This window comes from Cucurbita maxima, unplaced genomic scaffold (genome assembly GCF_002738345.1).
Source record: "Cucurbita maxima cultivar Rimu unplaced genomic scaffold, Cmax_1.0 Cma_Scf00019, whole genome shotgun sequence".
Lineage (NCBI taxonomy): Eukaryota > Viridiplantae > Streptophyta > Magnoliopsida > Cucurbitales > Cucurbitaceae > Cucurbita > Cucurbita maxima.
In genome coordinates, this window is record NW_019272035.1 from 3,389,922 (window position 1) to 3,416,945 (window position 27,024).

At 34.0% G+C, this 27,024-nt stretch overlaps 3 protein-coding genes and 1 long non-coding RNA gene across 5 annotated transcripts; 2 read left to right on the forward strand and 2 right to left on the reverse strand.

The window, feature by feature from the left end:
* Positions 1 to 8,689: 8,689 nt before the first annotated feature.
* LOC111493707 lies at positions 8,690 to 9,014 on the reverse strand. Its single transcript, XR_002720052.1, has 2 exons — positions 8,916 to 9,014; positions 8,690 to 8,839 (listed from the first exon to the last, which is right to left on the reverse strand). It is a non-coding gene; the product is annotated as an uncharacterized LOC111493707 (long non-coding RNA).
* A 508-nt stretch (positions 9,015 to 9,522) lies between these two features.
* LOC111493706 (lupeol synthase-like) lies at positions 9,523 to 10,618 on the reverse strand. Its single transcript, XM_023143518.1, has 3 exons — positions 10,120 to 10,618; positions 9,797 to 9,985; positions 9,523 to 9,690 (listed from the first exon to the last, which is right to left on the reverse strand). Exons 1-3 carry the CDS (start codon positions 10,369 to 10,371, stop codon positions 9,535 to 9,537), a joined length of 597 nt encoding a protein of 198 aa, XP_022999286.1. The 5' UTR covers positions 10,372 to 10,618; the 3' UTR covers positions 9,523 to 9,534.
* A 5,228-nt stretch (positions 10,619 to 15,846) lies between these two features.
* LOC111493510 lies at positions 15,847 to 18,167 on the forward strand. The gene is made up of 2 exons (XM_023143213.1): positions 15,847 to 16,421; positions 17,921 to 18,167. Exons 1-2 carry the CDS (start codon positions 15,847 to 15,849, stop codon positions 18,165 to 18,167), a joined length of 822 nt encoding a protein of 273 aa, XP_022998981.1.
* Positions 18,168 to 20,564: 2,397 nt separating this feature from the next.
* LOC111493705 (beta-amyrin synthase-like) lies at positions 20,565 to 24,822 on the forward strand. Of its 2 annotated transcripts, XM_023143517.1 has the most exons (14): positions 20,565 to 20,794; positions 21,489 to 21,695; positions 21,764 to 22,042; positions 22,137 to 22,388; positions 22,551 to 22,739; positions 22,834 to 22,947; positions 23,092 to 23,211; positions 23,277 to 23,399; positions 23,485 to 23,583; positions 23,665 to 23,724; positions 23,820 to 23,866; positions 23,965 to 24,367; positions 24,450 to 24,533; positions 24,607 to 24,822. In XM_023143517.1, the coding sequence occupies exons 1-14, from the start codon at positions 20,594 to 20,596 to the stop codon at positions 24,715 to 24,717; spliced, it is 2,289 nt and encodes a 762-aa protein (XP_022999285.1). In that variant the 5' UTR covers positions 20,565 to 20,593; the 3' UTR covers positions 24,718 to 24,822. The 2 variants fall into 2 exon arrangements, with proteins under 2 accessions (XP_022999285.1, XP_022999284.1); XM_023143516.1 differs by lacking the exon at positions 24,607 to 24,822 and having other exon boundaries at positions 20,569 to 20,794; positions 24,431 to 24,505.
* Positions 24,823 to 27,024: the final 2,202 nt, after the last annotated feature.

Sequence of the window (27,024 nt, forward strand, 5' to 3'; positions counted from 1 at the left end):
TTCATGTTCACCGATCGTGCTGAATTTCATCTTGTACCAATGGTTAGGATCGTACGATAATGCACATACTCGATCTAAATGAACACAAAAAAATAAGAGAGAAGAAATGCAAAGAAGAATATTAGCTAAAGATTTATATTGATAACTTCATGTATGTAGAGTAAGGGAGAATACAAAAAATGCACAAAGCACCTTTTAAATCTTTGTCTAAAGGATATATATATATAGTTTCAATTATAGTTTTAATAGATATACTACCTACTATATATAAATATCTACTATATATATCTTAGGAGCATGCTCTATATCCCAACGGTTAGAATTGGATATTTTTATGATATCGGTTCATGTAATGCCTACTATTGAGCATTAAGTCTTTAAAACCCTAATCTTTTCCATTTCAGTAGGCTCCATAATGTCTGAGACATTATTGGTGCTCCCTCAATAGTACCTAACAAGTTTGTTATTATTTATGGCTCTCACAATAATACCTAATGGACTTGCCATTAAGTACAATCCTTAATGCTCCCACAATAGTATTGTTTATTATGTTAATGGTCATAGATGGTGACAACAAATCTCTCTATAATAAGTAGACCTTATCAATTGAGTTAAGTTCACAATTAAGAGTTGTTCCCTAATTGTCCCCATGTAGTACTAGTCAACCCATACTACCTCACTGACACCAAACACCAAACGTTAGATCATGGACCAAGGTGTAGTAACTATAAGGCTAAGGCTCTTTATCATGCTCTCAAAAATTTACATGTTAGATGTAACACTCACGCTACGAAAGTACGAGCGTTCGTAATTTTTCCTTCATTTTTCAAATGGATGAATTTTATGATGCAGTAGAAGAGAAAAGCTCTTAAAATATGTCCAAGACTCATGAAAAAACATAAAAATAAAATAATAAAAAAGGAAAAGTGAAATGGTCAAAGATCCAGGGGTATTTTAGTAATTTTACATGTTGAACCTAAATAAATAATTAATGGGTTACCATTCTAGAAGTTAAGAGGGAAAAATAAAAGAAGGAAATGATAGGGAAGAAAGGGCTTGCGGTTTCTTGGAAAAAAGTAAAGAAAACCGATTCCAATCTTCAAATACGACAAGTGTAGGGCATTTTTTGGTCCAGCATCCTTTAGTAAAAATTGCTCAAAACGTTATTGTTTTCGCCTAAATCGATTATAAATCGAAGGTATGATTTATGAATTCAAAAACTATCGATTTCGTTTATATTTGGGCAGTTAGGTGATTTTTGCTTCAAAAAATTATTCATTATACTTTAAAGGATTATTTTAAATAAATCTTTTGAAAGAAGATAGGATAGAAAATGGTTGGGAGATTTTTTTAATTAAGGTTTAAGAACCTAAGAATGTAACGACCATAAATTTTCTACTTAATTTAAAGTTGATACGGTATACATATAAATGCAGAAATACTTCATTTAAACTTTCATAAAACGTAACCTTCGAGCTTAAAACACACTTGTTTTGAAAACATATTTAAAAATGACACAACAAAAGGTTAAATAAAATAAATAGACGTTTAAAAAAAAACATCTCTATTCTAAACTAAGTCTAAGAAAATAAATACGACTACCATATGCATGTGTCATGATCTTGAGTTGCAATGTCGTCATCAACCGTACAGGAATGTCTTACCTTAACCTCAAAAATGTAGTAGCATATGGTTTGAGTATTTAAAGAAATACTCCATAAGTGACTCCACTATTGGGTTCAATGCAAGAATCCATTTTCCTGTGGTACTGTCCTAATGGGTAATTTGGATGTGTACCATATACTCTACACACAACGAGCACCGCTGGACCACCTTCCTTGTCAAGCGAGCATACTCCAGGAGCTTTTTAGGTCAGACACCCGTTAGAACTAGTAATCGTCACGGCAGTATTAGGTTAACCATAATGATCATACCCCTGCTTGACCGTCGCAGCATTATGATAAACATAATGATCGTATTCCTGCTCGGTCATTACAACATTATGATAACCATAATGATTGTATTCCTGCCTCGTAACGAACGCGTCCGTACTATCATGAAGGGTAAAGGGTATCCCCCAACACATGAGCACACAATAATGCATGAAGTCCCCATTTTCATTATCCTTTAATACAACCCTGCTAGCATTCTGTACATTTCATATCATTTTTCATATCACTTATCATATCTTTCATGTGTACGCTGGGGTTGTATTTCATGCTAGTTCGTCGTTTTGCATGTCAATCATATCATATCATTCAAATTACATAAGTGTATCATATCATACCATTCCATTTTTCATCATATGTCTATCATACCATAACATATCGCATCACAATATATCATATCATAAACATGTCAATTTATCACGTATCTCATACCATAACATATTTCATATCATCTTCATATACTGATTTAATGCTTTTTGTTGCACAAGAATGGAGGAGGAATATTGTGATTTGTGCTCAGAAAAATCGATGGATGTTATCTCCTCGTTAAGACTGTATGAATGTTTGATATAATATTGTTTATCTACAAGTGATTGATTGTATATTCTCTTTATACAACGTGTTATATGCATGGACTTAGGATTAGGGCACTAGAGTCAAGTCGTCTTGACGATGACCTAAGTCTGAACGCTTCCAGTAGAGTGATAACCTCAGGATCGTGAGTTGTGATTAGGGGTCTAGACCCTAGTGCTCCCGAATAAGAAAGACTTGATGAGTCATAACATAGTACACTAGAGTTTCGTGTTTAACAACCTAGCCACTTTATGAACCCAGTAAGCCTCCTTGGCACTTGAGGATGACCAAGATAGTGTTTAGATTGTGCTTTCCATGTTTAGGTAAGATAGGAATATCTCCCATCAAAGCATGCATGAGTGAACCATGTTAAGATTAGGGCACTAGAGTTAGAGTGGTTTACAAGTTAACCTAGGTCAGTACATTTTCAGTAGATCGAGTACTCTAAGATCGATAGCTGCAATCAAAGGTCTTGATTTGAGTGCATCTAGAGATTGAATTAGCCCAGAGAAGCCAGTCCTCAGCATCCTGAAAATGCAAGATAGACTTAAACCACCTAGATCTCCTAAGAACACAGTAAATCTCAACGGTGAGGATGACTAAGAAGTCCTAGAGACCTAGAAGTAACGGTGTCTTCAAAGTCTCTGCCTCCTATCTTCTTTGGTACACCCTTAGTGCCAGCAACACCCCTACCAAGCGATAGGTGTGCAAATACTGTCAAGTAAGGCTTAGGCATGATAGTGTGACGCTCGAGATGACTAGGTGCACTTATCTATAGAAATGGTCATGATGTTAGGATCGCAGGACAATGCACACACTCGATCTATATGAACACAATGAACAAGAGAGAGAGAATGTAAGAAAAAAATATTGACTAAAGGATTTGTATTGATGAGTTCAGGAATACAAACAAAGAGAGAATACATAAAATGTAGAGAGTAATCCGAAGGGGATATATATAAGTTTTAGTTTACTATATATAGCTTTACTAGATATAACCACCTACTATATATACTATCTACCATATATATCTCTACCAACTTTTTATTATAAATAGTCGTTTACTATATATGACAATTTTTCATATATATAGTTTTACTATCTACAACAATTGAATATAAATAGGTATCAGATTCCATATGATCCAGTCAACCAAGAATTTCATTCTCAAACGACTATCAGCATCTTTACTGCCTCATATAAATTGAGGTTTTGCACAACCTCAATGTTCCAACATCAACACATTTTGTCAACATGTTTGCTGGATTCTTTGCACCCTCTATCTTCTCCAAACACATCACCATCTTCCACTAACCTGCGAGTGAAATGGTATTGCCTTCCGTATTTTGTCTTTGAATGATAAACCGAGTTTCTCACGAACTGTATTACATTCTGACTATTTGTATAAAGAATCTTCTCGTGTTGTTTCTTGCCCAATTCTTCTAGATAGTCTGTTATCCATATTATCTTCTTTCCAGCTTTAGCTATTTCCATATACTCAGCCTCAGTAGATGAAATAAAAACACATTTCTGAAGCCTAGATATTCCATCATCCATGGCTTGCTCCCACTTGGTTGTATCCTCAAATTGTAGGGTCTAATCAAAGGGCTCTAATTCCCCTTCATCAATTAGCAACAGATAGTGTAATGAAGCTACATATCTATCTGGTACTCTGATAGTTCAGGTTGATCTTTTCAACACCTACTTAGGTGTCACTTGGTCCACCTCTGGTTCCTCAGCAATAATTTCAAAAGTTTCTTAAGTATCTTCTACAACATCCCTTTGTGAATTGTTCTGCAACTCAATTTCAAAACCCACTTGCTTCTTTGTCCCGAAAACTTTCTTCTCTTTGTTCTTATACATAACATTTTCATCAAAAGTCACGTCATAGTGTTTCAAAACTTTTCGGTTCTTGTCATCCAAAAACTTGTACTCGAACATGTCAGAACCATAGGCTAAGAAATAGCATTATACATCCTCAGTATCAAGCTTGTCACTCTTCTTTGGATCAAGACGAACATACGCAGTGCAACCAAAATCCCTCAAGTGAGAGTACTTGAGTTCTTTTCCTGTTCATACTTCTTCTGGCAACTTGAATTCCAAGGGTACTTGTGCGATTAAGCTTCTGCTCATGCACTAGCAAGGAGCTTTAAAGTTCATCTATTTGCATCTCTTCAACATTTTTTGCTTCTTCAATAGAACATACAATATAATCAAACTTTGGAGTTAAAGATCACAAAATCTTTTCTAACCGCAATATCCATGATTGAATCACCATGCATCCTCATTTTACTTGCAAGACTCATAACCTTGCCAATATAATTATTTACCGTTTCTCTCTTTTGAATTTGGAGAATTTCAAAGTCTCTTCTAACTGCTTGAAGTTGAGCACTCTTTACTCTCGTTGAGCCTTGATACTTCTTCCTCATTGAATCCCAAATTTTCTAGGATGTCTTCTTCTGATGCATCGTTTTCAAGATAGTCCGATTAATGGACTGGAATAAGTAGTCCAACGTTTAAATCTTGACTGTGGAGGATGTTTCCACATTTTTTGCACGAGTTACACGTGCCCTTCTTCTACTCAGACGTGTTCCTCAACTGGTTTCATGACACGTGTCAACATGTCTACCTGACACATTTGTCCATTCGTTGTGTGACATGTGTCTGTCCCTTCTTTGGTTGCTAAAAATTTTTGAGATTTCATATCAATTTTCAATAGTTTATAGAAAGGGAGGAGTTAGTGATTTAAATGGATTGACTGGTAGTTCCTATGCAGGAGACATGGAAGGTAGCAAGAGTACTTTAGGCTATGTGTTTATGATGAGTGGATGAGTAGTAGTTTGGTATTCTCGTAAGCAGCCTATAATCACCTTATCAACCACAAAAGTTGAGTTTGTTGCTGCTAGTGCCTGTGCATGTCAAGCTGTTTGGATGAGGAGGATACTCAAAGAGATTGGTCACTCTCAAATAGAAGGAACAAAGCTAATGGTGATAATACTTCAACTATTAAGCTATCCAAAAATTCAATTCTACATGGACGTTCCAAACACATAAGAGTAAGATTTCACTTTCTTAGAGATCTTACAAAAGAAGGGACTGTTAATTTATTATTTTGTAGTATCCGAAATCAACTTGCTGATTTGTTGACAATACCTCTAAAATTAGAATCATTTCGGAAGTTGCATGAAGAACTTGGTTTGCAGAGTTTTTCTGACTTGAACTGTAATGATCCAAAATTTTCTACTTAATTTAAGGTCGCTACTATATACGTACCATAAACATTGAATGTGGAAGACTTCATTAAAATTTCATAAAACATAACTTTTATCTTAAAACACAGTCATAGACTTACGTGTTTCGAAAATATCTTTAAAACGACACAACAAAAGACTAAATTAAATGAATAAGAGTTTAAGTTAAAAACATCATAGTTAAGTGACCCCCTATCGGGGTTATGCAACAATCACATGCAATCAAATGATGGGACCTATCTTTCATTTCGTTTCGTTTCGTTTTCCCTACGGTACTGTCCTAACGGTTAATCATGGACGTGTACCATATACTCTACACATAGCCCATACGTGCGAGTATGGGCTCACCAACTAGTTCGCACACAGCTGGGCCACTTTCCTTATTCGGTGGGCATACTTTGGGTGTCCCTTATGTCGGGACCGGTTAGAACTAGTAACCGTCACGGCAGCGCTATGCAAAGCATAAGGATTGTTGACCTGCCATTGGATGTACGCATCCGTACCCTCGTGATGGGATATGGGTATCCCCCAAATGCATGAGCACACATAATGCATGAGGTCCCAAAACTTTTCCATTTTCATTATCCTTTAATACAACCCCGCTAGCATTATGTACATATCATATCATTTTTCATATCGTTTTAGATATCGTTCATCATTCATGTCATATCGTTTCACATTTTTCAGTTCTCAAATCATACATAATTCTAACAGGGTTATACTTCATGCCATTTATCGTAATTTCATGTCATTTGTATCATGCTGTATACACACAATTTAAGAGACCTAACATAACGTTCTATGCTTTTAACATAACATTGCATCATATACACATCATACCATGACATATTGCATCACAATGTATCATATCATAAACAAGTCATAACGTAAACACTTCATAGTCATATCGTTCTCTAACTTATCATAGCCTTAACGTTCTTATACCTATCACAGACATATCATTACTTGAACGTACCTTAGTCATCTCATTACAAGAATTTAACCTAACGCTATCGTTCTATCAATCTATCACAAACCTATCCCTTTCTACCAGTAACCTAACCGTACTCTTCCATCAATCTCTCTTATCCATATCAGTCTGGTATGTAACCTAACCTTAACGTTTCATGAACGTATTTTATTCCTATCGTTACATTTCATTTTGTGCATCCTTCTTGTATCCTATCTCAAACATATCCTTGAACACATCGTACCATAATTATTATCATACAATTCACATATTATAACATATACATAACATATAGGAAGCCTATCCATCCACAGACAATTCACACATATCAATATATATGACATGTGCAGCACCACAGGGCACGTGTCAACATCAAATATAATCATGCCGATAGTAAAGTCACTTACCTGGTTAGCTTAGGATGATGTTCTGTCGTTATCCTTAATGAAAGTCCATTGAAATCCAAGTCAACCTATGTGAGCCCATGACATCAGTTTCAAATTTGAATTTCTACAAAATTGTTTCTCTAATTTGTCAACACCCATGTGCTATACTTCATACTACCGTTAGAGTCTATGCCTGAGTTAGGTCTTGAAATATTTATATATGTTTGTTATAGTATTATTTTCATACAAACCATTTAATACTCATTAAACTTTATATTCTATTTTCTATTGCGGTGTTTAATACCCTTTTAACATTTTCCAGATAATTGGATAAAAGAAAAGGAGATCTGAGATATAACTTACTGAGAAATCTCAAATCTCTCTCCCATGTAAATCTTTATCATCTCTATAAACCCATCTCCTATAAATGTGACGGGAGGCATTTAAGTTTTCCCGAATCTAACATTTTTTATTTCTGTTTCATTTTGCAGGAATTGTGAGATTTGTTGAGGAGAGATTAGTGGGGAAGTGACTACGGATAGTGGAGAGAAATTAGGGAATAATTGTTTTTTATTTACTTATTTATTAACTTATTATTATTATTATTATTTTACATAATAATAATTTTTGTTTATAATAATTTTTATTTGTTTATTTATTTATTTATTTTGGGCAGTTACATGAACTCATTCTTGACAGAGAAAAATAAGTTGAAGGGAGGGATGGTTAGAAGAATTTGATTAAGGCCAAAATAATTAGAGTATTTTTAGGGAATAGTTTAAATATTTTTCAGATTTGTTTACCGATTTGTTTCCACATCTGTTTACCATATTTGTTTTCAAGATTTGTTTATAAGATTTTTGGTTAGTTTCTATTTATCCTTATTTGTAAGGCTATAAAAGCCAGGTCAGTATTGAATGAGATGATCACTTGACACTTCAATTGTTTAAGTTTCTGGCTTAGTTATGTCAAAACCTAACATCTTCACACTTCAATTGTTTAAGTTTCTGGCTTAGTTATGTCAAAACCTAACATCCACTTGAGAGATGTTGTCTTATTGGTTTGTATGTGGGAGTCACAACCTTCTATCTTCTTAGTGATGTTGTGACACTCTCTCCACACAAATTAGTCATTATCCTCCATGACTTGCTGTAAAAAAATCACCTTGTGGATTATGACATAGGACATTCTACCTAGAAGAGGAATTAGAGCCTCGTAACACTGCGTGTGGAAAGGTCATGAAAAGGTCCTGACCACTTAGAGTACAGTAGATGCTAACAAACTTAAATGTCATAACTTTAGAGCATATAAGGTTTCTTTTATAATTATTTTTTTAGTCCAACAATATTAAAGGAAGAAATTTAAAATAAAAGGGCAGATAATGTGATCCATTGAAATTATTAATTCAAATCATGCGTGAGTATTCATTTTGATGATGTCTAAATATTAATTTAAATTAATCTATGCGAATATCAATTCAAATCACTATTTAAAACGATAAGAAGAAGAGAAACAAAAGTTGAAACGTGTGTGTCATACATATATATGGAGATGGAATGAAACAAAAGTCGAAAGCATGTTACATAAATTTGGTTGAGACTATGGCAATGAAACTTTATTACAATACTCTGCGAGAGCCCACAAAGGGAATACGTTCCTATATAGTCCATAGTGTAGCATGCATGTGTTCATAAGTACTCCACCTATCTCCTTCCATACAAATAACTCTCTTTTTTAATATAATAAAAGTTATAGTTTAACCAAAACTCACATTACAATAACCTACCTGTTGAGGGTAATCACCATTCTCCAGTTGAGAATTAATCAAAAGCTTTGCCGCACGGTGAAGAGGAGTTGTCTCTCTTTTCCTACATTCATACGCCAATTCTTTTATATATATATATATGTAAAGCTTTAGATACTTATAATAATTGAAGTAAAGGAGTAAAACAAACCTGTTCAGAGTGGATCAAAGCCATTAAAGCAAAGGATGTTTGAACAAGATTGGAAGAATTTCCTGGAAGAGGAACGTATTTCTTTTGTGTACATGAAATGCGACTCTCTCCCCACCACCGTCTGGACATTGAATTTTAAGAACAAACTCCACACCTCTTCTTAGTGTTGAGGAATTATTGTAAGTGTTTCCCGTTGCCACTAATCCTCTTATAGCGAAGTATGTTGCATAAGTGTAACAAATTCCCCAGTATCCATGCCATGATCCATCCTCTTTCTGAGTTTCTTCCAAATACTTCACTGCTTTACTTAAAATGGTTTCTATCTCTTTCTTTCTATGATTCGGAAATAGCTTCCTAAACAGAACAAGTGTCTGTATTGATGATGACGTGTATTCTACATGATTGACTACCATACATGTATGTATGCCAAAAACGAAAGATAATATTTATTTATTTATAAATTAGTAAAATATTTAATAATGGGTAATACTTACTTCCATCTTCATTCCATTCACCGATCCACAAGTAATCTTTGATTCTAACAAGATGTTTCTTATAAGCTTCCCCGTTAGGATCATCAATCCAACAAGCAAGTGTAAACAATGGCTGCACGTTCAATAACCCTCCACCATATTAGTTAAATTATATTTATTAATATAATATTATTATTCATAATTATAACCATAAAAGAAATAAGAAGTATGAAATTAACCTTTTCCACGCATCCAATTGTAATGTAATGACTATTATGATCTTCATAATCAATATGACACTTAGCTATTTGAAGAGCTCTATTTCTTATCGTTTTAAAGGCCCAACTATTAAGAATGGGTTCTCCAAAATATTGAAGATTATCCCATGCTAATTTCGGAAAGAATGAACGTTCAAAGCATTTGTCTTCCTACATCATTATGTCCAATTCAATTAAAGTAATCAAAGTCTCATACCGTACAAATCTCAAACCTTTTGAAAGGCTGAATATTGATTTGTTCTTTACTCGTGCATTGTTGTTGTAGGGAGAGTTTAGGAGCGTACCTTTGCACAATAATGACGAGTTGGACTCCATTTAATGTGATTGTAAGGTTGAGTATAGATTTCTTGACGTAATTGAAGAATGAGAGGGATGAGAGGTCCAACAAATCGCTTCCCATGTAAATATGACATAGGGAGAAGTGTCAATCTAGAATAGCAAAACAAAGTTCGAGGAATGAAAGGGAGTAATTTCCCTAACAACCAAAATTCTTGAGGCATAGGGTTTGCTCCCTCCCACTCGTAAACTCCCAACATAGTTAAATTATAAGTTTAGTTCCTTAAATATGAGTGAGTTGGTTTCAAATCAAATAAAGTAGAGATATATATGGTACTAACTGCGAGCCACATCTTTCCCTGAAGGTACATAAATAGCACCTCCATGATCTAGAATCCATTTTAGAGCTCTAAAACACTCATCTTTGTCAGGTTCTTCTCCCAACAAACGGAGTTGATTATAGTTAAAAACAGTGCAAAACATACAACTTTGTCCCACAATGTCCAATCCACAATGTCCAATCCACAATGTCCAGTGGAGGGAAATAAAACATAGGGCCAGCGTTTTCAGCAGGTCAATGGCCGTGAGGGCTTTGTAAGGCTGCGAAGAACTTGGTGGCTCTTCTCAGTGCAATGCTCGCTGTTTCCTTATTAATTATTGGTATTTTCTCATCCACATCTCTTCCTTCCTCCACTTTCACTATTGGAATTGTTTGCTTGAAATTTCGGTCTCTTAGAAACTGCATGTACGTCTCTCCAAACAATTATTTAAATTCACATTTATGGATAAAGTAGACCAAACAAATATATGTCTAGTTCCTTCCAATTTTTACAGATGACGTACACTGAATTTACTGATAAAGTTTTGAATTCAAAATATGAAGTAAATCCTCCATTTTACCTTTGCTAATTAATAAAAATATTTTGAATAATACTTTTAAGCTTCTAAATAATATTCTTAAACACAAAAATATTCTTACCATTAATTTTGAATCGAGAGCGATTAAAAAATACTCTTATTAATATCCTTAAATTTAGTTAGAAACTTTGAAAATACCTGGTAGCTTTTCTTACTTTGTTTGAAAGTAAAGAATATCATTACGTCTATTAACTTTAATTTATGAAGTGTGGATAGATTAAAATTGTTTTTTTAATAAAGTTAAAAGGGTGTTGGTACAAACCGAGAATGTATTTTTTAACTTTTAAAAAAATTTGAAGGGTTTTAATGAAAGTTTTTAAAGTTCAAGGGTATTTTTTAAATACTATTCCTATTTCAAAGATATTTTTGAAGTAAACTACTAACCGTTGTTGAGGATTGTTAGAAGTAAGTCCGACATTCACTAATTTAGGGAACGATATTTTATAAGCAAGGAATACATCTCCATTGGTATTGGTATGAGGCGTTTTAGGGAATCCAAAACCAAAGTTATGAGAGTTTAAACTCAAATGAACAATATCATATCATTGTAAAGATTCATGATTCCTAACATGGTACTATAATATTAGAGCTATTCCTAACATAGTATAGTGCTTTGCTCTTAATTAGTCATGTCAATAGAATCCTCAAGTGTCAAAAGAGTGTACATCTTAGCAAAATTTGAATTGGAAAAAAAAATTAAATTTTATTATGAAATGGAATCTTATAAGTTCAAACATATATGGTAAAATAAGAAGCTGAAGAAGGGTTAAGAAGTTTTCTTCTTCGTAAAGAATCATCTCCCTTCTAACTTCGGTTATTCAAACTCGCTCACGAATTCCATTCACGTAAAAATCATTTTAAACTCATGCGAACGTTAAGTTTAATATTATCTAAACCTATAAATTTATATTCAATATCAAAAAATAAAAAACTATTAAATATTTGAAACAATTTTTATAATATATAAAGAGAGGACCTGAAATCTCTAGAACAAATCATTGTTGCATGGAATGTTAAAACGATTATGGTAATAATTTTGACGAGCTTCTTCCACTTGAGCTTGCTCTTCTGGAGTGCCTTCATGGGGCTCGGAATCCCACGTTTGTCTCCCCACAGTTGTTGGAGCTGTATAAGTATGGATTATTTGCTCCTTCTCCGAGCTTAAGTCTCCACATTTTCACTCTCACAATTCGACCCTTCCATACAAAATTTTTCTACTTATATAGACGAGGGTATTACTTATATGTTCGTTGTGTCAATGTCAACATTTTTATTGGTTGAGAAAAAAAAATCCAATGAATTATTAAATATAATGAAATTAATTTGAATATTTAAAATGAGTACTTAGAGTTATTAATGTATACATAACTTAATTTTAGTTTTTTTTTCCAAAAATATTTATTGACGTCATAAAACATCATAGTTACTTTATTATTATTATTATTATTATTTTTTTTTTGAAATGGAAGGTTTAATTATAACAACAACCCACCACCTAATAAATTTAATGCTCAACGCAACCATCATTTTAACTTGATCACTTTACTCGACTATGGCCCTCAATTATTAGCCCACAAATTAGTTGCATGCTTCTATTCCTTTCCAAAAATAATTGGTTAAAATAACTAGCATTGGTATACTTACTCGTTATAACTAGTACGGATGCATATACTGATTTATACTCGCTTCTTTTCTTTCGTTGCTTCTAGAAGTGTGAGTATGCGCTAGTCTGTAATCATGTCCAAAAGGTATGCAGTGAGTTTTCCTAATAAGTTCATGTACGCATGTGTCGACTGTGTGCAGAAAAGTAATATACATTAAACCCTAATTGAATTGGAAAGTAAAGACCCAGGAAAAGTTTTATGGAAAGATAGGTTCTATTATGATTGCATGTACTGCATTTTCCGACCTCAACAGTATGGCTACTTACTGAATATTTTTATATACTTAAGTCACAACTACTTTTTTTTTTTTTTTACATAAAGGTAATGTACCCATATACAAATGACGGTGTCCCTGCAGAGGCCATGGAAATAAAGTTAGCGTAGTCGCATTTTGATTGTATGTTGTAGCCCTTAGGTTAGATCTAGACGTTCCTTTTCTTTTAAATTCTATTGTTGGTTTAAATGATTTTATTTTTTTATGAATGTATATCAGATAGCACCTTTTTAGTAAACTGTTTTATAGGATTTTCCAAAAATATTAGATATGTCAGGCTTGTAGTAGCTATCTTATTTTAAAAGGAAAAATAGGTTCATTACACCAAATACTAGAAAACTCATAATGTATGGAAGCAAAACAAATATTCATAGGACATTTGTCACGACCCAACTTTTTACTTTTTACGGTGGCAAAAAAGACAAAGATAAAATCAAAAGAATAAAAATAAAAGATTAAAAATAGAGTAAATCAAATTAAAATAAAAAAAACACCCTAACTAAACTCAAAATGAAATCAAATTACAAGTTGGTATTGTTGGTGTTTAATACAAATGTGGAATGAGTTTGGATAGAATGACAAACAAAATACAAAGACAGAACTGACGCTCTAACGACATGCTTTGTTTGAATACTTCCCCACTTGTCCAGTTACCTATGAACACCTAAAAAAAAGGAAAGGGGTGAGTATAAAAAACATTGAATAAGCTACCGAATTGTAGATTCATCGCATTCTTATCTAGTAAGTTACCACAAAAATTTTCTAGGCTTTAGGAAGTTCGGGCCTAGTTCTACAACTATCTGAGCTTTTAAGAAAGACCTTGAAGTTCAAAGCAGTTCTTATGTCCACCACAAACCTACTAAGTTTGGAGGAGCTTCACTCATTTCTGGTGTCGTTAATCTAGTCGGTGTCAAATCTCTTCTCTAGGGTGAATTACTTTCTTGTTCTTAGACTTAGTTAACTCGCATAGCATAGTTGTGGAATGATTGGTATCCTGAATTGAGACACTACCTCATAAAATATGTTAGGATAGTATGACAACTATCTTGTCTGAACATCATCCATAGAAGGTTAACTTGCAACCCTTCCACACAGACATAGAGTCACGCTGAATATAGAGGAGGACATTCATGTGTCGGCTAACTACTAGATTATCTATGTAGAACCACGCCCCTCTCAAAACAAAGTTTATAGCGCAACGATCCTATTCTAGTGACCATGTGTCGAATATTGGAGTTTGTACCTATTTATAGTTTATTGATTGTTATAGATAGTAAAACTATATATGGAAAATGGACATATATAAATGATTATTTATAGTAAAAAATGGTAGAGATATACATGGTAGATAGTGTTGGGATTTATGCCCCTAAAGCCTTGCAATTAATTACTTAATTTCTAACAATAATTTTTATTATTTTATTTATGATTTAATTACTATCCATGGTATCAAAGTTCAAGGTTATTAATGTAATCTTGAAGAATATATGGTTGACTACTAGAGAATCGTGTTCAAGTAATAACCTAAAGAGTCTATAGTATATGGATAAAGTTGAGTGCCTTATCTTGGTAAGGCTATTGATACGGCCCATTGCCTTATCCTGGTAACACTAGTGCCTTATCTTGGTAAGGCTATTGATACGGCCCATTGCCTTATCCTGGTAACACTATTGATACAGCCCATTGCCTTATCCTGGTAACACTATTGATACGGCCCATTTTGTAATCGTTACAAATGATTTGATCCAAATCATTCAAGTAGAAGCATGTAAGTGGGGGTATCCTATGCAATGAGTTTGTATAAGATTAGACCAAGAAATATTTAATCACTCTTTATAAATCCGTTAATTGATAAAAGTTTGTATAAGATTAGACCAAGAAATATTTAATCACTCTTTATAAATCCATTAATTGATAAAATTAATATTTCACATGATTATCATATGCGACTCGATCCTAATCCTGAGTGAGGTTTGAACTCTTGCCTCTGAGGGCTTGTCCTTTGATTTACATGGGTGAGAATGACTATTTTAGCCGATTCAATATGCCTACCATTTTGGAGACTTGACCAAATAGGGAGTTGGGAACTTAATATCATAAGATAAATTCATTCATTTTCATATAAGGAAATTAAATGAGTTGTTTTAAGTACTGATTTTGGAACTTGAACAATGGGCTTCATCCTCTCATTAGCCCGAGTGGGACTTGGTTTATAATTGGATCATAAACAAATTGTTCATTATAGAATTAATGGTACTTAAGGTGAAAGATGTAATTACAGGGGTAAAACAGACTTTTGTCCCTACTGTAATTATGAACAATTAGTGAATGATCGACTTGCCTGTAATCATTATATCAATGGACATAACTTGTCCTACAGTGCATAAGAGTACAACTCTAGGTCTATAGTGAAGTGACCTATAGTTAATGAATGAAATTTGATTAATTAAATAGTATAATTAATTAATTTTATATCATTGGAGCTTATAATTAATTAATTTTATATCATTGGAGCTTATAATCTATAAGTCCATAAGGTCTCCTACTAGCTCATAACTTGTCCTACAGTGCATAAGAGTGCAACTCTAGGTCTATAGTAGGTCTATAGTGGAGTGACCTATAGTTAATGAATGAAAATTAAGAGAAGAAAACATGAACACAGAGCTGAAGAAGGAGAAACTAATGAACGAAAAGGAAGAACAATTGGATAACAGAAAGCTTGAGCTTGAAGAGAGAGAGCTTCAATGGCGGCAAAGGAAATTTGAGGAAGAAAGAGATTATTCGATGAATCTGGTAGGGTTATTGAAGATTTGGAGAGAAAAGTCGATTCGAAAACGAAGGAGAAAGTAGAAATTGAAAAAGAAAAGAAAGCTTTAGAAATGGAGATTGAAAGGTTAGAGAAGGAAGTGACTGAGCTAAGTGAGAGTTCTTTCTCTATCAAACAGAAGAAGGAAGAGAATGGGAAGGTAATTTCTGAGCTTGTGAAGAAAATTAAAGAAGGTGTGGAGAAACAGAATGACTTATTAATGGAGGTTGATGGTTTAGTGGAAGAGTTAGTGAGGGAGGAGAAAGATGTAGAAATGTTAACTCAACAGAGAGATTCACTTGATGTGAATCTGAATCGAGTCCAACAAGAGGTAGTGAGTTTACGACGCACAATTGAGATAATCACTCATGATAAAGCTGAAATGGAGGAGGCGAAAGTGGAAGTGGAAAATGTCATTGTGGACTTACGAAGGGAATTGAGTAAACTAAAAGAAGCTATAACGTCTTTGACTGAGTCGAGCGAGGTTGAGAAGGGGAGAAATGAGGAGTTACTGTCTCAAATGGGCTATCTTCGAGAAGCTCTAAATGGAGTTTCCTTAGAGAAGGATAAGCTTAGTTTGTTGCTCGAGGACAAGGAGAGGAAATTGAAGAAGTCATGGCTGAGCTCTAGAAAACAGAAACGGCGCAGGTGGAGTCGTTGAAGATGATTGACATGACAGATGGTAGGATCATTTAAGTTTAGGGAGGAGTTTTGTTGAATAAATATTAATGCCAGTTAATTTGTGAGTAGATTTTAAATTGAAAAGTTATGGTGAAAGAAAAGGTCAAGAACATTTATAGGAACAAGTGTCTTCTTATGGTCCGCTATAATTAGATTTAGAAAAGTTTATAAATAGGTTGTTTTTCTATTGTGAAGGCAGAGGAGAGAAAAATAGAAAAGAAACATAGAAGTAATAGAAAAAGATTTTTTTCCGAATAAACAAAGTGTTTTTTGTCTCCTTCTATTTGACAAATTTGAGTTTTTTTTAACATGTTATACCAGGATCTAAAAGGAGAAAAGAGATCCATCAACTTTGAAAAGAAAAGAGATCCATCAACTTTGAAAAGAAAAGAGAAGAAGAAACATTGTTAATGTCATTCCATGCTATGAAGGTTGCAGATCAAGGTGTGTGGGTCGCAGGCTCTAGATGCAGCAGCCATATCACAGGTTGTAAGGAATTCTTCTCAATTCTAGATGAAAATTTTCGTACTATCTGTTTGTCTTGGCAAAAATTCAACAGTCCAAATGATGGGGAAATGAGTTGTAGATATCAAGGCTAGAAATGGCTTTGTAGAGTCAATTTCTAATGTGTTTTACATTCTTGATCTGAAGGTCAACTTGCTCAGTATCGGTCAATTGCAAGAAAAGGGGTATGTGATCACATTCCAAAATAATGAATGTGAGATTTATGACTCCATAAGAGGATCAATTGTTAAGATGAAGATGAATACCAATCAGTTATATCCGTTGATGTTAAATATCGTTGCCATAAGTTTAATGGTGAAGAAAGAAGATACCAATTAGCTTTGGCATTTTAGGTATGGTCATCTACACTTTAAAGAGTTAAAGACGTTGTCAAAGAAGATGGTGACTGGGTTGCCAGACATCACTCCTCCAACAAAAATTTGTGAGAGCTGTGTGGTAGCAAAGCATGAAAGAAATTCTTTTCCATCTGGAAAATCGAGAAGAGCTCAAGCAATTTTGGAGTTCGTTCATTCAGACATATGTGGTATGATCTCTCCAACATCAAATGGTAACAAGAAATATTTCATGACCCTCATTGATGATTTTAGTAGAAAAACATGGACTTATTTCTTGCACGGCAAATCAGAAGCCTTTGATTGCTTCAAGAATTTTTGTTCTATGATGAAGATGGTAACTAGAAGAAGAGTTAAGACTTTAAGAATTAGAGGTGGAGAGTTTTGCTCTAACGATTTTACGAAATTTTATGAAGAGAAGGGCATAGGGAGGCAGTTGACAGCACCATATACACCACAACAAAATGGTGTGGCCAAAAGAAAGAATAGGATCATTTTCAATATGGTTCGAAGTTTGCTAAATAAATGAGAAGTTCCGAAGGAATTATGGCCAGAAGCTATTGTGTGGTCAATTCACATTCTCAATTGAAGCCCTACTTTCTTTGTTAGATATATGACTCCACAAGAAGCATGGAGCGGAAGGAAGACTGTGGTAGACCACTTTAGAATCTTTGGGTGCATAGAATATGCACACATTCCTGATGAGAAAAGGAAGAAACTTGAGGACAAGAGTTTGAAATGTGTGTTTCTTGGAGTAAGCGAGATTTCTAAGCCGTACAAGCTCTATGATTCTTTAACAAAGAAGGTGGTGGTAAGCTGCGATGTAATCTTTGACGAAAAGAAGACTTGGACATGATTTCATATCCATGCTCGAAACTTAGCCATGTCAATAGAATCCTTAAATATTGAATAAAGAATTGTGAGCCTCGAAGGTGTAGTCAAAAGTGACTAAAGTGTAGAACAAAGGGTGTACTTTGTTCGATGGCTCCAGAGAAAGGTGTCGAGCCTCGATTAAGGGGAGGCTATTCGAGAGCTCCATAAGCCTCAGGGAGGCTTATGGTGTACTTTGTGCAGTTGTTGAGGATTATTGGGAGTGAGTCCCACGTTGGTTAATTTAGTGGAAGATCATGGGTTTATAAGTGAGGAATATTATCTCCATTGGTATGAGGCTTTTTGGGGAAGCCCAAACAAAGTCATGAGAGCTTATACTCAAAGTGGACAATAAATCTCAATGGCAAAGACGATTAAGAAAGCCTAAGAGGCCTAAAAGTAGTGTGACGGTGTCATCCAAGTCTTTGCCTCCTACCTCCTCTGCAAAGTGGTAGGAGTACAAATATTGTTGAGTAAGGCTTAGGCATGATAGTGTAACTGATCGAGACAACTAGGTGCTTTTATCTGTGGAAATAGTTAAGGGTCTCCTTAACTGCGCAATAAACTCGTCATGAGAAGGGGTATGAGATCACATAGATAATCTAGTAGTTGGCCCACACATGGAGGTTTTTCCCTCTTATTCAAAGTGACTCTATGACCATGTGGAAAAGTTACTAGCTAACTTTTTATGGAGGATGTCAAACAAGCTAGTTATCATATTATCCTAACACATTTTATGAGATAGTGTCTTATCCCAAGATACAAGTCATTCATTGATATTACTATGTGAGCTAACTAAGTTTAAGAACAAGAAAGTAATTCACCCTAAATATGAGATTTGACATCAAGTAGATTAACGACACCAGAAATGAGTGAACCTCCTTCAAACTTAAAGTAGGTTTGTGATAAGCATAAGAACTGCTCTGAACTTTGAGGCCTTTCTTAGAAGCTCAGATAGCTGTAACACTAGACCTGAACTTCCTAGAGCCCAGAAAAAATCGATGGTAACTTAGTAGTGTAAGAATGCGATGAGTCTATAAATAGGTTGCTTACGGAATGTCTTTTTTTCTAGGTGTTCATAGGCTACTGGTCAAGATGGGGGAGCATTTGAACAAAGGGTGTCGTCCTAGAGTCAGCCTTGTCTTTGTATTTTTGGATCTTTTGTATTTTTTTTTTAATTGTATCCCAAACTCATTCCTCAATTGTATTAAACACGAACAACACATACTTGTAATTGGATTTATTTTTTTAGGTTAATTATGATGTTTGTTTTAATTTGATTTAAATTTTACTGTATTTTTATCTTTTATTTTATTTACTTTTGTCTTTATCTTTTTCGGTCACAATCGGAGATTTGAAGCCTCTCTTTTATTTTATATGCTTTTGTCGCATGCATGACATACCTAATATACTTAGAAAATCTTATAAAACAGTTTACTAAAATGTTTCTATGGACACGTTCATAAAGTAAAATCATTTAAACTAACAATAGAGTCAACAAAATAGTAAAATTGAAATAACAAGAATTTAAAAGAAAAGCAACGCCATGATCTAACCTAAGCGCTACAACATTCAATCAAAATGCGACTAAGCGAACTTTATCTGTTTATGGGTACCTTACCTTAATCTAAAAAAAGTAGTCATGACTTGAGTATGTAAAAATACTCTGGAAGTAATCATACTATTGGTGTCGTAAACTGTAGTTACATGCAATCATGGTGGGTCCTTATCTTTCCATACAATTTTTTCTTAGTCTTTGCTTTCTTCGGGTAGGGTTAGAATGTATATTACTTCTCTACACACAGTCTACACGCGCACATGAGTCAATTAGGCAGGCTCATTACATACCCCTTATTCACGCTTTTAGAAGTCACAAAAGGAAAGGAGCGCATACAATATCATTGTGTATTCGTCCATACTAACGAGAAAATATCCCGATCCAAATTATTTTTCGGAAGTAATAGTATGTGGACTAATAACCGAGGGCCATAGTCGAGTGCCTTCCATTCAATTAAAATGATGGATGTGATGGGCATTGAATTTATTAGGTGGTGGGTGGTTGTTATAACTAAACCTCCCACTTGAAATTTAAAAAAAAAATAATAATAATAAAGTGGACTTAATTCTTTGATACAAAAGGAACAACCTAGAATATTAGAAATGATATGAGATTAAAAATTTTATTACACATTCCACATAAAATTATGATGTTTATGTAAATATTAGAGAACAAGTTAATATTATAAATATCTTAGACTGTTAAATAAGTTTAAATTACTCATCGGATTTTTCTTTTTGAAAAAGTGTTTCACTTAATTACATTGACCAGACGGATGAACAATAAAGTAATGCCCTCGTCTATATATACAAAAAAGACATTTGTGTGCAAAAGGCACCATTGAGAGAGTGAAAATGTGGAGACTTAAGTTGGGAGAAGGAGCAAATGACCCATACTTATTCAGTTCCAACAACTTCGTGGGAAGACAAACGTGGGACTTCGAGCCTGATGATGGCACTCCAGAAGAACGAGCTGAAGTGGAAGAAGCCCGCCAAAATTATTATCAGAATCGCTTCAAAGTTCAATGTAGCAGTGATCTGTTTTGGAAATTTCAGGTTTGGTCTTTAATTAGGATATAAATCATTTCATATGTTTTATCAATTTTAAGTTTAATAATCCCTAAATCTAAATTTGTTTTGTGTTTAGCTTTTTCTTTTTCTGGTATAAAAAATAGATTGATGGGTTTAAAAGATAGTAAACTTTAATATTAGTATGAATCTAAAATGATTTTAATACTATATCTTAAAAATATTCATCAAATTTTAAAAATAGTATTAATACTTTCTCTTTAAATTTTTTTGACATCTTAATAATAATATTTTTGAGGTTGGAAGAAGGAAGGAAGAAAAAAAAAACTATGTTCTTAAAGTTTTAAAAAATGTTTGAAGTTAAACTTTCAAAAAACTTTTTGAAAATTCAAATATATTTTTTAAACAAATTATTAACTTATTCCACCCACTCTAAGAATATTATTTTGGGACTTTTTAGATAAAATTGTAAGGATATTTTTATTAATTTAATCTAAATTTAAAACTATCAGTAAATTTAGTCGATAAATGTAAAATTTGGAAGGAGGTAGACACATATTTATTTGGTCTACTTTATCAATAAATGCGTATTTAAATAAGTGATTGAAAGGACATACTCGCAGTTATACTAGTTATGATTTGGTTAAAAGAAACAAACGTGGTAGGTTGGAATTTGAGTTATAACAAGTTATTGAATGCATCCTCCATCATTTTCATGCAGTTTCTAAGAGACCGAAATTTCAAGCAAACAATTCCAATAGTGAAAGTGGAGGAAGGAAGAGATGGGGACGAGAAAGTAGCAATAATTAATAAGGAAACAGCGAATAATGCACTGAGAAGAGCCACTCTGTTCTTTGCAGCCTTACAAAGCCACCATGGCCACTGGCCTGCTGAAAACTCGGGCCCTATGTTTTACTTCCCTCCACTGGTACTCTTCCTTTTTGTATTCATTTTATCTTACATGATTCTACCACATTATTACCCTTTTCTTTTCAGGTATTTTCATTGTATATTACGGGACATCTTGGTGTCATATTCTCACAACACCACCGAAACGAAATCCTTCGTTATTCATATTGCCATCAGAATGGAGATGGTGGATGGGGATTGCACATTCAGGGACAAAGTTGTATGCTTTGCACTGTTTTTAACTATCTTCAACTCCGTTTGTTGGGGGAACAACCCGACAAGGATGAGTGTTTTAGAGCTCGAAAATGGATTCTAGATCACGGAGGTGCTATTTATATCCCTTCCTGGGGAAAGATTTGGCTCTCGGTTAGTACTATATATATGCGTCTATACTATTTTATTATATTTGAAACGGCGTGACTCAAATTTAACCAACTAAACTTGTAATTTTACTATGTAGATTCTCGGAGTCTACCAGTGGGAGGGAGCAAATCCTATGCCTCCCGAGTTTTGGCTGTTAGGAAAATTACTTCCTTTCATTCCTCGAACTTTGTTTTGCTATTCGAGATTGACCCTTCTTCCCATGTCGTATTTATTTGGGAAGCGATTCGTTGGACCACTCACCCCTCTCATTCTTCAATTACGCCAAGAAATCTATACTCAATCTTACAATAACATCAAATGGAGTCCAACACGCCATTATTGTGCAAAGGTACGTTCCTAAATCATTCGATCATCCCTACAAAAATGCATTAGTAAAGGGATTATACAATTTCTACCCACAAATCCATATTCATCCTTTCAATTGATCATTTCCATTGTAGATACGGTATGAGACTTGATTATTTTGATTGAATTTGATATGATGATGCAGGCAGACAAATGTTTTGAACGTTCATTATTTCAGAAGCTTGCATGGGATGCTCTTCAATACTTTGGAGAACCCATTCTTAATAGTTGGGCCTTTAAAACAATAAGAAATAGAGCCCTTCAAGAAGCTAAATGTCATATTGATTACGAAGATCATAATAGTCATTACATTACAATTGGATGCGTGGAAAAGGTTGATTTTTCTTTTATTATGATCATTATAGATAATAATCTTATATTAATAAATATAATTTAGCTAATATGGTAGAGGGGTATTGAACATGCAGCCATTGTTCACACTTGCTTGTTGGGTCGATGATCCTAATGGGGAAGCTTACAAGAAACATCTTGCAAGAATCAAAGATTACTTATGGGTTGGTGAAGATGGAATGAAGATGCAAGTAAGTATTACCCATTATTAAATACTTCGCTAATTGTAAATAAATAAAGTTTATCTTTCGTATTAAAAGATGAATTTCCATCCCACATTCAAATAGAATAATAAAAGAAATATATAAAGGACTGACATATACATATATGAGCAGAGTTACGGTAGTCAATCATGGGATGTTGCTTTTGCCATTCAAGCAATGCTTGCCACAAATCTCCACCATGAAAATTGGGAGACACTTAAAAAAGGGCATGATTTCATTAAACAATCACAGGTACTAAAATTCATTAATTTGGGTAAATATTTGTTTATATTATTTTAATGTATATTCATATAAAGGTTAGAGAAAATCCTTGTGGTGATTTTCGAAGTATGTATCGTCACATATCAAAAGGAAGTTGGACATTCTCTGATCGAGATCATGGATGGCAAATTTCTGACTGTACTGCAGAAAATTTACTGGTATTTTATTTTGTTTTCATAGTTTTCAAAAAAGATATTAAATTACTAATCTCTCATATATATATATATATAAATGACGTGTCAGTGTTGTTTGAGATTTTCGACCATGCCTTCCAACATCGTAGGAGATCCAATGGAACCACAATGCTTTTTTGAAGCTGTGAATGTCATACTATCCCTCCAAGTAATTTCGAATTTGAGTTAGAATCATCTTTTTCTTGTCAACTTAGGGATGAATTGCTGAACTTTGTTGTGAAATAAATAGGCAAAAAATGGTGGAGTCTCAGCTTGGGAGCCTACCGGAGTTGTACCGTCGTGGTTTGAGGTAGCTGAAGCCTTATTCCAAATATAACTATTTTGTGAAGCATTACTTAAATACATAATAAATCATCCCAACTAATTAATATAATTATTTTTTAGCTATTGAATCCAGTGGAATTCTTAGAATACACGGTATTGGAGCTCGAGTAAGTAGACAATTTAAGAATATTACTACTTGAAAAATATTACATACGGATAAATGACATTGAACTGATTATTATTTGTTTTGTTTTGGTAAAATTAGATACGTAGAATGCACGTCATCGTCGATACAAGCACTTGTTCTGTTTACGAAACTATTTCCAAATCACAGAAAGAAAGAGATAGAAACGTTTCTAAGTAAAGCTGAGAAATATATTGAAGAAACGCAGAAAGAGGATGGATCGTGGTATGGTAATTGGGGAATTTGTCACATTTATGCAACGTACTTCGCTATAAAAGGACTGGTGGCCACTGGAAACACATACCATAACTCCTCAACCATACGAAGAGGTGTGGAGTTTCTTCTTAAAATTCAATGTTCGGACGGTGGGTGGGGAGAGAGTCACCTTTCATGTACACAAAAGAAATACATTCCTCTTCCACGGAATTCTTCCAATCTTGTTCAAACTTCCTTTGCTTTAATGGCTTTGATCCATTCTCACCAGGTTTGTTTCTCTTTTACTTCAATTATTATAACTACGTAAAGCTTTTATTTATATACCATACAGAAATGACGTATGTATGTAGGAAAAGAGAGACCCAACTCCTCTTCACCGTGCAGCAAAGCTATTGATTAATTCTCAACTAGAGGATGGTGATTACCCTCAACAGGTAGGCTATTATAATGTGTGTTTTGGTTAAACTATAACTTTTGGGATATAAAAAAGAGGGTATTTGTATGCAGGAGATAGGTGGAGTATTTATGAACACATGCATGCTACACTATGGACTATATAGGAACGTATTCCCTTTGTGGGCACTTGCAGAGTATTGTAATATGGTTTCATTGTCATAGTCTCGACCCAAATTTATTTAACATGCTTTCCGCTTTTGTTTCATTCCATTTCCATATATGTATATATTCTTTTATATTGGACATACACGTTTCAACTTTTGTTTCTAATCGTTTACAATAGTGATCCATTGATATTCGCATACAGTAATTTAAAATAATATTTAAACATCATATCATTTCTTGCAAAATCATCCACGGATTGAGCACCGTAAATCATCAATATTTTTCCTCTCAACAATAAAATCACGAACATATTCATTATCAAGATGTTTGTGGCGAGCTATCCAGATTCCGTCATCAGCAGGTAGCCTCCTAGATCTTGAATTGACAACATATATTCTCAATCATTCTCCTAGACCGAAGAACTGTGGTTGGCAAACTATTCTTGATCGTCGAATATCAAGACTACGTTATAAACATCTTCAAATTTCTCACCAAAGCTCAAAGGTGACATGCTCAAGATGTTCGTATTTTCTTTCACTAACACATCTTTGCGAGATTTAGTGATGGAATGATTAGATGATGAGTAAGCTTTCAAGTTAAAAGATGTCTCTCCATTATCACTAACAGCTATCTTTGGCAAATGCCTCTCATGTGAAGAACCTGTCAACGTATTTTCTCTTCCGACCACTTCTACTTGACCGTAAACAAGATCTTCACAAAAGCGACATAAGACTATTGGCCAAAGTGATGAGATATCCTTGTTCGAGTTAACCTCGCTAGAGGAATCAAGAACTTGATGCTTATAGTAGCCCATGCGCACAAACCTCTCAAGTAATTCAAGGAGAACATCGATCTTAGTGTTCTTAAATATCAAAATTTTCTTTTTGGCGAATCAGCCAAATCCATCTTCAAAATTTCGAATGTTAATTTAACACATTCTTATTACATTCACTAGTCTGATTAGTCAGGATATTCACTTGTTTCAATCAAACTAAATGGGACAAATTACCAATCTTGAAGTAAATCATTTATGCATGAACCAATAAGTGATGATATTCACTTGTTCCAATCAAATAAAATGGGACAAGTTACTAGTACGCGAGTAAATCATTTATGCATGAACCAATAAAACCACATTGGGAGGCAGCTCTTTGAGTTCTGAGATACATTAAAGGCGGTTTACTTTCTGGGTTTTGTATCTTCCCGTGAAATTCAATTATTTTTTGGAAGTCTAAAAAAAAAACCAATGGGTCCAGATCATTAATAGAAGTCAGTATCAAGCTATGACAAATACTTGTTTAAAGTTAACTTGGCTGAGATATATTCTTCAAGATTTGAAAGCTCTACTGTCCAAACCAGCATTGTTGTATTGTGATAATCAAGCAGCATTGCATATAGTAGTCAACCCAGTTGTTCACATACGTATGAAGAACATTGAAATAGATTTCCATATGGTTCAGGAAAAGTTACAAGTTGGAATCATAACCATGTTATGTTTCGACTAAAATGCAATTGTTAAATGTTTTCACTAAAGCTATGGGAAGACAACAATTTGATTTTCTAAAACACAAGTTGGGTGGGATTGACATAAACTCTTCAACTTGAAGGGACTATTAGAATATCAAGATATTTAGGGAATATAATGTAATTAGTTAAGAAATATATCTTTATAGATATATATATATATCTATAACCAATTGATATTTTGGAAGTATATTTTATCTTATTTGTTGGATTTGAAATATAGTATCTTTTCTCTTATTTTTAGGAATTAGTTGGTAGCTTGTATTTTATTTAAACATTGTGAAAATGAAGATTGAACTTTCCATCCCACTTAGGTTTCTCCTTCTTAACAATTACTATGATATTATATTCTAAGTGGCCATGACCTTCCTAAATGCAGTGTGTTACGAGGCCCTGATTCCTCTTTTAGTTGGAATGCCCTATGTCACAATCCACAATGTGATTTTGCCACTAGTAAGTCATTGAGAATGATGACTAGTTTAAGTGGGGGAAAGTGTCACAACATCGCTAAGAAGATAGTAGGTTGTGACCCCCACATGCATACTAACAGTGCGGCGACCTCCAAGTGGTGTCCATTTGGCCACATGAGGGTCAAGACAGACAAGTGTCATGATGCAACCGAGGAGGATGGTGCATCATCCAACACACCAAGAAGATTGTGCATTAAAGCCAAGTTGAAGCATAAATAAGGTTGGAGAGAACGAGGAATATGAGTGTTGAAGACAAGTTTGGAAAGGCATGATATCAGGCCATAAACTCAAAAGTCAGGGTTTCGATATGAGTTTTGGCATGCAACTTTATAGTTAAGTTTGTCCATATGTAAGATGAAAACTCATCAAA

Excerpts from the sequence above, each read along its gene's own strand:
- LOC111493510 (XM_023143213.1), top strand. The coding sequence starts at position 15,847 with ATGGAGATTGAAAGGTTAGAGAAGGAAGTGACTGAGCTAAGTGAGAGT. Across the intron at positions 16,422-17,920 it reads AGAAAACAGAAACGGCGCAG|ATATATGACTCCACAAGAAG; the intron begins GTGGAGTCGTTG and ends TTTCTTTGTTAG.
- LOC111493706 (XM_023143518.1), bottom strand. The coding sequence starts at position 10,371 with ATGTTGGGAGTTTACGAGTGGGAGGGAGCAAACCCTATGCCTCAAGAA. Across the intron at positions 9,986-10,119 it reads CTCGTCATTATTGTGCAAAG|GAAGACAAATGCTTTGAACG; the intron begins GTACGCTCCTAA and ends ATAATGATGTAG. Across the intron at positions 9,691-9,796 it reads CAATTGGATGCGTGGAAAAG|CCATTGTTTACACTTGCTTG; the intron begins GTTAATTTCATA and ends TTGAACGTGCAG.
- LOC111493705 (XM_023143517.1), top strand. The coding sequence starts at position 20,594 with ATGTGGAGACTTAAGTTGGGAGAAGGAGCAAATGACCCATACTTATTC. Across the intron at positions 23,584-23,664 it reads ATGTCATACTATCCCTCCAA|GCAAAAAATGGTGGAGTCTC; the intron begins GTAATTTCGAAT and ends TGAAATAAATAG. Across the intron at positions 24,534-24,606 it reads ATGGTGATTACCCTCAACAG|GAGATAGGTGGAGTATTTAT; the intron begins GTAGGCTATTAT and ends ATTTGTATGCAG.